Raw genomic sequence first — 15000 nt, 5'->3', positions numbered from 1 at the left:
GTAGAAGTGAACTCATAAAGAGGAGTAGTGGTGACGTCATAAAAAGGAGTAGTGGTGACGTCATAAAAAGGAGTAGTGGTGACATCATAAAAAAGTAGGGGTGACGTCATAAATAGGAGTGGGGGTGACGTCATGGACAGGAGTAGTGGTGATGCGGGGAATCCGAGAGCGACGCTGGAGGGAGGGAGGGAGTAGGAGGGAGGAGGGGAGGTGCAGAAGGAGGGAAAGAGGAAGAGAGAGAAAGAGAGAGGAGAGAAGAGAAGAGAAAAGAGACAAAGACCGAGAGAAAGAGAAGTGAAAGGAGAATGATGGAAGGGAGAAAAGAAGGGAATAGAGGAGGGAGGGGAGGAGAAGAAAGGGGAAGAGGAAGAAACGGGAAATAAAAGGACGGTGGACACACACACACACACACACACACACACACACACACACACACACACACACACACACACACACACACACACACACACACACACACACACACACACACACACACACACACGAGAGCACCGCGGGTGTTGAAGATCGAAGGGTTTTAAACTCTCCTGCGCGAGCAAAAAAAAAAAAAAAAAAACTCCAGCTGGCCGCTTCTGATCATTTCACTGACGTCACCCGCGATTCGCCTCCGGGTGACGTCAGCGATGTGCTCCCTCTCGCCAATAACGTCACAAACGACGACTTTGCGGTGATTGCGAAGTCGTTATCGATCTAGTTCGCTCCTGACATCGATGAAGATTCGAATGCAAGTCACGTGACCAATTCCCGACGTCATCCGGGATCTGCCAAAACCCAAGTGACGTCATAATCCACTCGCAATGGCGTCGCGATGCACTCACAACGAGCTCAGTGACATCATGAGGCGCTCACAAGCTTATGACGTCACCGTGCACTCGGCACAAGTTATAAATGTGATCACGCACTCTCCACGAGCTAATGATGTCATCAGGTACTCATCACAAACAAATAACGTCATCGGGTACTAATCGCGAGCTAATGACGTCTCAAGGTACTCATCACTAACTAATGTCGTCATCAGGTACTCATCACCAACTAATGACGTCAGCAGGTACTCACCACGAGCTAATGACGTCATCACGCACTCACCACAGGAGAAAAGGAAACGAGAAGGGAGGAGAGAAGATGAGGAAGAGAGAAGAGAGAAGGAAGGGACAAAGGAAAAGGCAGACCGGGAAAACGGAAGGAAGAAAGGAAAAGAAAGAAAAATAAAAGAAAACGATGGAAAAAAAAAATCAAAGTAACAGCAAGGGAGAGAGAAGAGAGAAGAAAGAAGCGAAAATAACGAAGGAGAAGGGAGAAAGGGAGAGAAGCAAGAAGAGAACGACCTAGGACCACAACGACCCCTGTGGCCAAGCCGACCTCTTCTTGGCGGAGGGCCAGCTCCTCCTGACGCGGGCTGCTGAACCTTGCTCCCTCGCTCCTGCTCCTGCTCTCGTCCCCGCACCTGCTCCTCGCGTTCTTACTCCTGCTGCTGGCTCCTACTCCCGTCCCTGCTTCCGCTCTTACTCCTACTTACTCCTACTCCCGTTCCTGCACCTGTTCTTGCTTACGTTCCTACTCCTGCTGCCGCTCCTACTCCCGTCCCTGCTTCCGCTTTTGCTCCTACTCCTACTCCTACTGCCATCCCAGCACTTGCTTTTGCTTGCGTTCCTACTCCCGTCCCTGCTTCGGCTTTTGCTCCTACTCCTACTCCCGTCTCTGCACCTGCTCCTGCTCGCGTTCCTCCTCCTGCTGCTGGCTCCTACCCCCGTCCCTACTTCCGCTTCTGCTCCTACTCCTACTCCCGTCTCTGCACCTGCTCCTGCTCGCGGTCCTCCTCCTGCTGCTGGCTCCTACCCCCGTCCCTACTTCCGCTTCTGCTCCTACTCCTTCTGCTGCACCCTATACCCCTACTCCCGCCCCTTGCTCCCTTCTGCTTCTGCTCCCGGTCCTACACCCTTCCCCACGCCCACTCCTCCTGCTCCTGCTGCTTCCGTTCCTACTCCCAACCCCACTCCTCCTCCTGCCAGTGCCTCCGCCCGCTCAACTTCCTTTGGATCTTTCAGCTTCTGGGGTGTGTGTGTGTGTGTGTGTGTGTGTGTGTGTGTGTGTGTGTGTGTGTGTGTGTGTGTGTGTGTGTGTGTGTGTGTGTGTGTGTGTGTGTGTGTGTGTGTGTGTGTGTGTGCGCGCGCGCGCGCGTCTGCCTATCAGTCAGTCACTTAGTCAGCCGGCCAGTCAATCTATCAGTCACTCCGTCAATCAGTCTCAGTCATCCAGCCAGCCAACCAGGTCAGTCAGTCAATCAGTCAGCCAGTCAGTCATCCATCCAGCCCATCATTATCCAGCTTTCTCTGATCAAGATTTCCTTTTTTCTTCTTCTTCTTCTTCTCCCTCTCCTTCTCCTTCCTCTTTCCCTCTCCTCCCTCTCCCTCTCTTTCTCCTCTCCCTTCTTCTCCTTCTCCTTCTCCTTCTCCTTCTCCTTCTCCCTCTTCTTCTTATCCCCTTCTTCATTCCCTACCCCATCTCACGACTCTCTTATCTCCTCCCTCTTCCTCCTCTCCTCCTCTTCTCATCTGCGTTGCTCATCCCTGCCCCATTCGACCTCTTATCTCCTCCTCACTCCCCTCATTCCATCTCTCTACACTCTTTCCCTCTCCATTTTTTTTCTCTTTTTTCCCTGTTTCCGCAATCAGAAGTTTGCACGACCCCACCCTCCCCCTCTAACCCACCCCGACCGAGACCCACCTTCTCAGCCCACTCCTTCCCTCCTTCCCTCCCACCACCAACTGGGTCTACTTTTTGCACCCCCCCTTAACGCCCACTTAAACCCACCTCAAGAAGCCATCCACTGAACCCCGATACCCACCTACTTACCCACCGGCCACACTCGCCCACCTGCCCACCTGACCACCCTGCCCACTCCAGTCACCCACCCACCCACCCGATATCCACCCACTCTGCCCACCCACGCACCCACCCACTCGTACCTACCAACCTTTCTCAATACTCTCTCTCCTCGCTTCCCCAAGCCCCTCTCGACACCCCCCATAACCACGGCCCGCTACATAGCCCCCAACACCCCCTTACTTGCCTGGGCCCCTGCACTAACTGCCCACATACCCCACCCACTCGCACCCACCTGCCCACCGACCACCCACCCACTCAACATCCCCTCGCAGCTTTCCGCCCACCCATCACTTGCCCACTCACTGCACCCCCATATACCCATCCTCCTCCCAGGACCCCCCATGCCCATACCCACCCTCCTGATAGCCCCCACACCCCGCGCCCCACCATCCCCACATACCCATCCTCCTCGACTCACACCCTCCCCTGCGCTGCCCCATCCCCCCACCCCTGCCCCACTTTCACCCCCATACCCATCCTCCCGATACCCCCACACGCCCCCTGCCCCACCACCCCCACATACCTATCCTCCCCCCGACCCACCCTCCCCTCCACCCCATACCCGTTCCCCCAAAACCCTACTGCCGCCACCAGCCCCCATACCCATCCTCCCGATACCCCCCACACCCCCGCCCCACCATACCCCATACCCACCCGCCCGTACCCAGCCCGCCCCGCCCCAGCGCCGCCCAAGGCCAGCAGGTATTATTGCTACGGAGAAATACATGACAACAAGAGGGGGAGGGGGGAGGGGGGGTGGCGTCTTCACCATCCCCGGGGGCACATTCCTTCTCCTGCTCGTCCATTTGTACGTCTGCTTTTCTGCTTGTCTACCTGTCCTTTTGCTCGACTATCTGCTTCTGCTCCCCTGCTTGCCTACCTGCTTCTCTGCATGGCTATCAACTCTTCTGCTTGCCTAGCTGCTTCTCTGCTTGCCTACCTGCTTCTCTGCTTGGCTATCAACTCTTCTGCTTGCCTACCTGCTTTTCTGCTTGGCTATCAACTCTCCTGCTTGCCTACCTGCTTTTCTGCTTAGCTATCAACTCTCCTGCTTGCCTACCTGCTTTTCTGCTTGGCTATCAACTCTCCTGCTTGCCTACCTGCTTTTCTGCTTGGCTATCAACTCTCCTGCTTGCCTACCTGCTTTTCTGCTTGGCTATCAACTCTCCTGCTTGCCTACCTGCTTCTCTGCTTGGCTATCAACTCTTCTGCTTGCCTACCTGCTTCTCTGCTTGGTTATCAACTCTCCTGCTTGCCTAGCTGCTTCTCTGCTTATCTACATGCACCTCTGTCTGACTATCTACTCCTCTGCTTGTCGACCCGTTTCTCTGCTTCCGTAGCCCCTCTTCCGCTCGCCTACCTGCTTCAGCTTGCCTGCCTGCTTCTCTGCTTATCTACATGCACCTCTGTCTGACTATCTACTCCTCTGCTTGTCGACCCGTTTCTCTGCTTCCGTAGCCCCTCTTCCGCTCGCCTACCTGCTTCAGCTTGCGCGCACCTGCTTCTCTCTGCTTATCTACATGCACCTCTGTCTGACTATCTACTCCTCTGCTTGTCGACCCGTTTCTCTGCTTCCGTAGCCCCTCTTCCGCTCGCCTACCTGCTTCAGCTTGCCTGCCTGCTTCTCTGCTTATCTACATGCGCACTCTCTGTGCGACTATCTACTCCTCTGCTTGGCATCGACCCGTTTCTCTGCTTCCGTAGCCCCTCTTCCGCTCGCCTACCTGCTTCAGCTTGCCTGCCTGCTTCTCTGCTTATCTACATGCACCTCTGTCTGACTATCTACTCCTCTGCTTGTCGACCCGTTTCTCTGCTTCCGTAGCCCCTCTTCCGCTCGCCTACCTGCTTCAGCTTGCCTGCCTGCTTCTCTGCTTATCTACATGCACCTCTGTCTGACTATCTACTCCTCTGCTTGTCGACCCGCTTCTCTGCTTCCGTAGCCCCTCTTCCGCTCGCCTACCTGCTTCAGCTTGCCTGCCTGCTTCTCTGCTTATCTACATGCACCTCTGTCTGACTATCTACTCCTCTGCTTGTCGACCCGTTTCTCTGCTTCCGTAGCCCCTCTTCCGCTCGCCTACCTGCTTCAGCTTGCCTGCCTGCTTCTCTGCTTATCTACATGCACCTCTGTCTGACTATCTACTCCTCTGCTTGTCTGACCACGTTTCTCTGCTTCCGTGGCCCCCTCTTCCAGCTCGCCTACCTGCTTCAGCTTGCCTTCCTGCTTCTCTGCTTATCTACATGCACCTCTGTCTGACTATCTACTCCTCTCTGCTTGTCTAGGCCACTTCTCTTCACTTCAAAAGCCCCTCTTCCATCGCCTACCTGCTTCAGCTTACCTGCCTGCTACTTCTCTGCTTATCTGTTTACATGCCTCTAATGCTGACTATCTACTCCTCTGCTTGTCGACCCGCTTCTCTGCTTCCGTAGCCCCTCTTCCGCTCGCCTACCTGCTTCAGCTTGCCTGCCTGCTTCTCTGCTTATCTACATGCACCTCTGTCTGACTATCTACTCCTCTGCTTGTCGACCCGTTTCTCTGCTTCCGTAGCCCCTCTTCCGCTCGCCTACCTGCTTCAGCTTGCCTGCCTGCTTCTCTGCTTATCTACATGCACCTCTGTCTGACTATCTACTCCTCTGCTTGTCGACCCGCTTCTCTGCTTCCGTAGCCCCTCTTCCGCTCGCCTACCTGCTTCAGCTTGCCTGCCTGCTTCTCTGCTTATCTACATGCACCTCTGTCTGACTATCTACTCCTCTGCTTGTCGACCCGTTTCTCTGCTTCAGCAGCCCCTCTTCCGCTCGCTTCTACTACCTGCTTCAGCTTATACGCCTGCTTCTCTGCTTATGTACATGCACCTCTATGTGACTATCTGCTCCTCTGCTTTGTCGACCGGAACTTTCTCTCAGCTTCCAATAGCCCCACTACCAGCCTCTGCCTACCTGCGCTTCAGCTATGCCTGCCTGCTTCTCTGCTTATCTACATGCACCTCTGTCTGACTATCTGCTCCTCTGCTTGTCGACCCGTTTCTCTGCTTCCACATGGCCACTGTTTTTAAACTCACTTTACCTGCTTCAGCTTGCCTGCCTGCTTCTCTGCTTATCTACATGCACCTCTGTCTGACTATCTACTCCTCTGCTTGTCGACCCGTTTCTCTGCTTCCGTAGCCCCTCTTCCGCTCGCCTACCTGCTTCAGCTTGCCTGCCTGCTTCTCTGCTTATCTACATGCACCTCTGTCTGACTATCTACTCCTCTGCTTGTCGACCCGTTTCTCTGCTTCAGCAGCTATCTTCCGCTCGCCCTACCTGCTTCAGCTTGCCTGCCTGCTTCTCTGCTTATCTACATGCACCTCTGTCTGACTATCTACTCCTCTGCTTGTCGACCCGCTTCTCTGCTTCCGTAGCCCCTCTTCCGCTCGCCTACCTGCTTCAGCTTGCCTGCCTGCTTCTCTGCTTATCTACATGCACCTCTGTCTGACTATCTACTCCTCTGCTTGTCGACCCGTTTTTCTGCTTCCGTAGCCCCTCCTCCGCTCGCCTACCTGCTTCAGCTTGCCTGCTTGCTTCCCCGGAGGATCGTTTGCTTCCACCACCGCTTCTCGCCTCCTTGTCTGCCTCTGCTTCTGCCTGTCTGCTTCACCGCTCACTAGATTGCTTTCATCTCTTCTGATCTTTTTTTCTTTTTTTCTGACACGTGTTCAATTTCCCCTCCTTTCCATCTCCCTCTCCTCCTTTAATATCTCTTCTCGCTTGCTTATTTTATCTTGGACTTTTTCTATCTCTCTCTCTTTCTCTTTCTCTCTCGTTCTCTCGGTTCTTTTCTCTCTCTCACTCTCACACTCCCTCGTTCTTCCGTTTCCTTTTTCTTTTCCTCCTTCTCCCTCTCCCTCTCCCTCATAAACTCTCATTTCCATCCTTCCCCCTTCCCTTCCTTCCTTCCTCCCCCTTCCTTCCTCCCTTCTCCTCCTCCACCTTCCACCCTCACTCTCTCCATTCTCTCCTCCCCTCCCCCCACCACTCCTCCCTTCTCCTCTCCCCCCCACTCCTCCTCCACCTCCCCCCTCCCTCTCCCCATCCTCCACCTCCCTCTCCCCCCAACCCTCGCAAGCGCACAGGGACGCGAGCAACACCCCGGGGCACTTTAGCGAGGGAAAACAAGAAGTGACACACTGCAGGGCCACACGCTTGCTGTGTGCCTGCGTGCGCCTGCTAGGTGTGCGGTATGTTAGAGAGGGGTAGGGAGAGGAAGGAGGAGGAGGTAGGGAGGGAGGAGGAGGTAGGGAGGGAGGAGGAGGTAGGGAGGGAGGAGGAGGGATAGGGAGGGAGGAGGGAGGGAGAGAGGAGGTGAGGGATGGAAGGTAGGGAGGGAGGAGGAGGAGGTAGGGAAGGGAGGGAGGAAGATGAGAGGGAGGAGAGATGGAAGTGGGGAGGGAGAGGGAGGAGGTGGGGAAGGGGGAAAGCAGAAGGAAGGAAGGAGGAAGAACGAAGAGGGAATGAGAGAGGAGGAGGAAAGAGGAGAGGGGAGGAAGGGGTGGAGGAGGAGAGCGAAGGAGGGACAGCGAGGAAGACGGAGAGGAGAGAGAGGGGAGGAGGGGGAGGTGGAGGTAGAGGTAGTAGGTAGAGACAGAGAGTCGTAGGCAGAGGTAGAGAGTAGAGGTAGAGGTAGAGTATATTGGAGGTAGAGTGCAGAGAGTAGAGAGTAGAGAGTAGAGGTAGAGGTAGAGATGGAGGTGAAAGTGAGACAGAAAGTGAAAGAGAGAGAGTAAGAGTAAGAGTGAGAGAGAGAGAGAGAGAGAGAGAGAGAGAGAGAGAGAGAGAGAGAGAGAGAGAGAGAGAGAAAGGGAGAGAGAGAGAGAGAGAGAGAGAGAGAGAGAGAGAGGGAGAGGGAGAGAGAGAGAGAGAGGAGAGGGAGAGGGAGAGGAAGAGGGAGGAAGGAAGGGGAGGGAGGAAGGGAGGGGAGAGGGAGTGGAGGAGCGGTCTGAGGGAGGAAAGGGAGGAGAAAAGGAGGGAGGAGGGAGGGAGGAGGGAGGGAGGGAGGGAGGAGGGAGAAGGAGGGAAGAAGGAAGGAAGGAAGAGAAGAAGGTAGAGAGAGAGCGGAAGAACGAGAGAATTAAAGAATAATAATGGTCAACAGCAACAAAATAAGAACAAAAATGATTATCACAATAATAACAACAATTATGAAAATAATAATCACTATCATGTCATATCCCCTCCACTCCCTCCCCCCCAAATGGATTCTATCACTCAGTCGACCCCCTCCTCCCCCCTCCCCCCCTTTTCGCTCCTGCAACTAATCAAAGGCAGTTCATGGGCAGGCACAAGGAGGGAGAGGGAGGGGGAGAGAGGGAAGGATGGAGGGAGGGATAGGAAGTAGGGTAGGAGAGAGGGAGGGATAGGAAGTAGGGAAGGAGAGAGGGGAAAGGGAGGGAAGGAGGGAGGGAGGGAGAGAGGGATAGGAAGTAGGGAAGGAGAGAGGGAGGGACAGGAAGTAGGGAAGGAGGGAGGGAGGGAAGTAGGGAAGGAGGGAGGGAGGCAAGTAGGGAAGGAGGGAGGGGGAGGAGGAAAAGGAGGAGGAGTGGGAGGTGAAGGGAAGGAAGGAGGGAGGAAGGGAGGGAAAGAAGTAGAGAGGGAATAAGTGGGCGAACGAGTGAGTGAGCGCGTGTGAGTAATTCTGCGAGCTAGAGAGTGTAGAAAGTGAGAATGAGTGACAGGGAGAGAGAGAATGAGAAAATGAAAGAGCTAGAAGGTAAGAAAGCGAGTGAGTGAGTGAATGAGTGAGTGTATAACAGCCAAAGTTCCGTTAGTACCTGTGTTAATGTCTACGGAGTAAATTTGCCATTCTTCGGTTTTTCCTGTTCTTTTCTTTTTGTATCTTTTTCTTTTCTTTTCTTTTCTTTCTTTTCTTTTCTTCTCTTCTCTTTTTCTTGAAAATGATGATGACGATGATGATTATGAAGATGATGATGAAAGCAACGAAACCGAAATCATAAAAAAAATGAAACTAAGAAATGTTTTTATCATTATAATACACGCAGGCGCCCTAAGCGACATCCATAAAGAGAAGATATATAAAAGAAAATACAGAAAATGTAGAAAAGAAAAAAAGGAAAACAAAGAAAAAAAAGAAAATAGAGAAGAGAAAAAGGGAAAAAATATGAAAAAAGGAAGGGTAAACTTATAAATTAATCGACTCTGTTAACACGGCACAGGTAGTGGGGCGAGAGGAACTGGATAGAGAGAGGGAGAGGGAGAGGGAGAGAGAGAGGGAGAGGGAAAGAGTGAGAGTGAGTGAAAGGGAGAGTGAGAGAGAGAGGGAGAGGGAAAGAGTGAGAGTGAGTGAAAGGGAGAGTGAGAGTGAGAGGGAAAGTAAGACTGAGACTGAAAGAGAGAGTGGGGAGAACAGAGAAGGTGTGGGGAAGTGGGGAGAAAAGGGGTGCTAGGGAGGGATGGAGAGGTAGAGGGGGAGAGGGGAAGATGAGTGTAGGCGGGGAGAAAATACGGAAATGATAAAGGGATGGGAAGGAGGAGAGCGGATATATGGGGGTGATGGGGTGGGGGGTAGCGGGAAGTGGAAAGGAGACGAAACGAAAAATAGTGAAGGGAAAAGGGGGAAGGATTGGGGGAGGAGAGGCCAATAGTGGGGAGGGAGAAGCAGGGGGTGATAAAGAATAAGGAACGAAGGAGAAGGGAAATGAGGAGGAGGTGGGAGGTGACGAAGAATAAAGAATGAGGGAGAAGAAGCGATATGGCGAGGAGGTGAGGATGGCGAAGAATAAAGAACGAGGAAGAAGGGATATGAGGAGGTGGGGATGGCGAAGAATAAAGAACGAGGGAGAAGGGATATGAGGAGGTGGGGGATGACGAAGAATAAGGAACGAGGGAGAAGGGAAATGAGGAGGTGGTGGGGGATGACGAAGAATAAAGAATGAGGGAGAATGGAAATGAGGAGGAGGTGGGAGGTGACGAAGAATAAAGAACGAGGGATAAGCGAAATGGGGAGGAGGTGGGGGTGACGAGGGATAAGACGGTGGAGGTGGGGATAGGGGGGGGGGTGCTTCGAGGACAATCTCCTTAAGGATCACGCAGGAATAGGATGAGGATAAAGGATCTTCTCTCCTCTCTTCTCTCTCTCTCCTTCCTTTCTTCTGCTCGTATCTCTTCATCTCTTAACTCTCCTCTCTTCTCTCTATCTTCTTCCTCTTTTTCTGTTCGTATTTCTCATTTTCTTTTCTGTTTTTCTTATTCTCCTCCCATCTTCTTCCCCTTTTATCCATATCTCTCCTTTTCTACTCCTTTCTCCCTTCCTCTCCCCCTCTCTCTTCTTTCTCCTATCTCTGATTTATCATCTCGCCTCTTTTTTGTATTTTCTCTCTCTCTCTCTCATTTCCTATTTTTTTTCTCTTATTATTTCCCTCTTCCCTTTTCTCTCTTTTTATTCTCCTACTTCCTCTACCCCTCCATGTTCCCTCCCCCTTTTCCTCCCCTCACTCTTCTCCCCCTATCTTTCCATTTTCTTCTCTCTTCACCTCTCTCTCTTTCTCTCTTCTTTTACCTCCCCTCTTTCTCCTCTTTTTGCCTCCCTCCTTCTCTCTCTCCTCCTCCTCTTCTCCACTTCTTTTTACCTTCCCTCTTTCTCTTCTTTTCCTCCTCTCCGTCTCTCCTTTCACCTCCCCTCCTCCTCTTCTTTTATCTCCCCTCTTTCTCCTCTTTTACCTCCCCTCTTTCTCTTCTTTTACCTCCCTCTTCCTCTCCTCTTTTATCTCCCCTTCCCTCCCCTCTTCCTCTCCTCTTTTATCTCCCCTCCCCTTCCCCTCGCGCCCTCTGCCTTCTTGGTCTCCCTCTCCTCTCTCTCCGCTTGCACGCCGACACGCACAGACAAGAGCGCCAGTTTAGTAATTACGAAAACAAACAAACAAGCTCTTAAAATGTCGTCTGAACACACACGGAAACGGATATTACACGTATACATATGTTTTACCTGTGTACGGGGATATTAATGTGTGCATGCGGGCATGTAAATCCACGTGCGCATGCATACACATACATACATACATGTACACACACGCGCACGCACGCACGCGCGTACATACATGCACGTACGCACACGCTCTGTCTGTCTGTCTGTCTGTCTGTCTGTCTGTCTGTCTGTCTGTCTGTCTGTCTCGGAAGAGACCAAACATAACTTTAAAAAAAACATATCAACAAATAACCTGTAAACAAACAAAAAGCATCCCAAACCCAAACCCAAACACATCTCAACACGTCAAAACACTTCCAGACACGTCTCAACACGTCTCAATACGACCACGACCATCATGACGACGATGGTGACGACGACGACGCTGTTCCTGCCGCCGCCTCCGCTGCCACGGCTGGTGCCAGCTAATTAAGGCCTTCAGTAACACTCGAGGAGCTTAAAGATGAGGTCCTCTTGCGGGCGGGGGAGGAGGAGAGGGGAGGGGGGAGGAGAGGAGGTGGGGAGGAAGAAGGGGAAGGACGAGAAAGGAAAGGAAAAGAAAGGGAAGGAAAGAGATAAAGAGAAAGACGAAGTAGAGAGGGGGGAAGAGGAAGGGAAAGGAGAGGAAAGGAAAGAAGAGAGAAAGAGGAAGAGGAAGAGAAAGAGAAAGAAAGAAAGAGGAAGAGAGAGAGAGAGAGAGAGAGAGAGAGAGAGAGAGAGAGAGAGAGAGAGAGAGAGAGAGAGAGAGAGAGAGAGAGAGAGAAAGAGAGAGAGAGAGAAAGAGAGAGAGAGAGAGAATGAGACTGAGAATGATAATGAGAGAGAGAGAGAGAGAGAGAGAGAGAGAGAGAGAGAGAGAGAGAGAGAGAGAGAGAGAGAGAGAGAGAGAGAGAGAGAGAGAGAGAGAAAGAGAGAGAGAGAGAGAGAGAGAGAGAGAGAGGGGGGGGGGTCCGGAGAGCAGGAGAGTGAAGAAAATGCGAGATTGAATGCTTGTTTGTGCATGGGAGCGCGGCTCGCAAGCACGCATAATACGGGGGGAGGGGGAAGGGGGGGGGATCTCTCCACTCTTGGCTTTTCTTTTCTTTTTCTTTCTTCTCTCCTTCCTTTCTTTTTTTCCTCTCTCTCTCTCTTTCTCTTCTCTCGAATCCATGCATTTGCTTGGCTTGTTTATTAATCTGACTCAGACAGACAGGCAAACATGCAGAGACAGACAAAGAGACAAACACACACACACAAATAATAACAATAACAGCAACAACACCAAAAATAACAATATCGATAATAAGAACAACAACAACACCAAAAATAACAATATCGATAATAAGAACAACAACAACAATAATAATAATAACAAAACAAGAACAAGATCAATAACATAATAAATCTGCTGATAATAACACCACCGCCAATAACAAAAATAACAATAATGCAATAAAAATACAATAAAAAACAACAATGAAAAAAGGAAAACAGCCTCCCATCTGGCACCCGACAAGACGTGGCACTCACTGGCACCTTCGGGACGCCCAGGGACAGCCTTGTCATCTCCTTATTGCTGCTTTTTCCGTTTACTATTTCTCCTCCTCCTTTTTTATCTATCATTTGCATTATTCTTTTTCTTGTCATCATCAATATCATCATCACTAAAAGTGCCTAATCACCGTTATCATATTAATAATAACAATAATAATTTTAAAAATAATAGATTAATACCAATAATACCAATATCAATGATGATGATGATTTAAAAATAAACATAAACATAAACATAAACATAATAGGAATAAGAATAACTATAACCATTATCATTATCATCATTATGATTATCATTATTATGATTATTATTATTATTATCACTATTATTATTATTATTATTATTACTATCATCATTATTATCAAGATGATGACGATGACGACGACAAGAACAATGACTAACGATGACGGTAGGCTTACGCTGGTAACACGAATATTAATAACTAAAATGGCGACAACAAGCTATTCGGAAAACCACAAAAATTCCTCAAAACCACAAACACAAACAAAAATAAAATAAACAAATGGACCAGAAAAGAAAGAAAGGCTAGACAAACAGAAAAACAAACAAATCGACATCAAAAAATGAAAAAGAAAAAAAAAAATGTCGCCAAAAATACTTTGTCATCCCTCCCCCTCCTCCCCCCTTGCCTCACATACACGAGGGGGGGGGTGACCACTAATGCATGCATGCATACATGCATATGTGTATATAGCACACGCACGCACACACACAAAGAAACACACACACACGCACAGACACACACACACACACACACACACACACACACACACACACACACACACATAAACAAACAAACACACACACACACACACACACACACACACACACACACACACACACACACACACACACACACACACACACACACACACACACACACACACACACACACACACACATACACACAAAGACAGACAAACAGATTGACAAACCGACAAGACGAAGACACACAGAGACATACTGACCAAAAAAACAACAACAACAAACAACAAAACGAAAACAAAAACAGAGAAACGGAGAAACGGACACAGACGGCGACAGAGAGCGTGTGCGTGCGTGCGTGTGGGTCATGTGATCGCGGTCTGGCACCCACAGACCGCAGTGACACAGCACACGAGGCACGGGCACGAACAGAGGAGGGGGAGCGAATGAGGGGGGAAGAGAGGGGAGTGGTAGGGGGGAAGAGAGTGGAGTGAGGAAGGAGGGGGGCAGAGGAGCGAATGAGGGAGGGGGCAGAGGAGTCAATTAGGGGGAGGGAGAGGGGAGTGAGGAAGGGGGAGGAGGGAGAGGAGTGAATGAGGGGGAGTGAGGAAGGGTGAGAGGGGGTAAGAGAGGGGGCTGAATGAGGGGAAAAAGGGACGGGGGGAGGGAGTGTCTTATCTGTTTTCCTATCGGTGGGGGAGAGGAGGAGTAGGGGAGTGGTGGGGGATGTCAATTTCCTTTTCATGTCTATTTGCTTCTCTAACGTTTTTAATATTCTTTCTGTTGTAAATATCAATCGCTCAAAAAGACAAGAGAACACTCAATGCCTGTCCCCTACCTTCCCTTGCCTCCCCTGCCTCCCCCTGCCTCCCCCTGCCTCCTCTCCCTTTCCTAGCTTCCCCTTCCTCCCCTCCCTTTCCTCCCTCCCCTAACTTCCCTGCCTCCCCTCCATCCTCTACTTCCCTATCTACCCTGGCTCGCCTAGCTTTCCCTACCTCTCCTCCTTCCCCTACTTCCCTACCCCTTACCTCACCTCCTTTCCCTCCCTCCCCTACCTTCCCCTAATTTCCCTCCTCTCCCCTATCTCTTCTTGCCTCCCCTACTACCCCTCCCTTTCCTCCTTCCCCTAGCTTCCCTCCCTCCCTCCTTCCCCTAGCTTCCCCCTCCCTCCCCCTCCCCCTCCTTTCCCCACCCCACCAAAAGAAAATGGCCGAATTACGTTTACGCCCCCCCCCTTACCAGAAAAAATCGAATAAAAATGGGGAATAATTACCAGACTTCTACCTCTTCATCCTTCTAAAAAAAAAAGAAAAAGAAAAAAAAAATGAAAACGAAAAAAAGTAAGTAATTACCTGCTTTTCCTATCCCCTCCCCACCCCAAAAATATATGGAACGCACCCCCCTACCCTTCCCTCTCACCTCCCCCTCCTAAAATTTAAAAAAAAAAATAAATGTAACACGTTCCTCCCACTTTTCCTCTACCCCCCACCCAAAAAAAAAATAATAATAATAATAATAATTAAAAGTAATTATCCGATTTCCTACACCAACCCCCAAAAGGAACACACCCCCTATCCCTCCCTAAAAAAAAGAGGAAACACGCCCCCTCCTCCACCTCAACCCCTCCCCCCACCCAAACAACAACAAAAAATGGACGAAAACGCTAAAAAATCCCTTTGGTCCGCGCGTCTCGGCCCAATTATCCGGGCTTTAAGGCTAACAACTGTCAAATATTTACCGGCGCGCGCGCACGCTCCTCCGCCAACTCAATTACATTCCAAATTGCTACGGAAACTTATCCAATATCCCTCCTGCAAGTTTCTTAGCCTACGCCGCCGCCCATCCCTACTCCTACTTCTCCTCCTCCTCCTCCTCCTTCTCTTCT

The 15000-nt window shown here is 50.8% G+C and overlaps 2 protein-coding genes across 5 annotated transcripts in view; one reads left to right on the top strand and one right to left on the bottom strand.

Moving 5' to 3' along the window:
- slpr (slipper) overlaps positions 1-15000 on the bottom strand; it is a 213316-nt gene that overhangs the window by 70599 nt on the left and 127717 nt on the right. The window lies entirely within an intron of this gene.
- Positions 1-15000, top strand: part of LOC138859935 (mucin-2-like) — a gene marked incomplete at its 5' end in the record, with an annotated part of 58227 nt that overhangs the window by 22505 nt on the left and 20722 nt on the right. Inside the window, one exon of the mRNA XM_070116444.1 lies at positions 1373-2071. Within this exon, the coding sequence (XP_069972545.1) occupies positions 1373-2071 (699 nt within the window). The remainder of the gene's footprint in view (positions 1-1372; positions 2072-15000) is intronic.

This window comes from Penaeus vannamei, chromosome 39 (genome assembly GCF_042767895.1).
Source record: "Penaeus vannamei isolate JL-2024 chromosome 39, ASM4276789v1, whole genome shotgun sequence".
NCBI lineage: Eukaryota > Metazoa > Arthropoda > Malacostraca > Decapoda > Penaeidae > Penaeus > Penaeus vannamei.
This window is presented reverse-complemented; position numbering and strand designations above follow the sequence as displayed.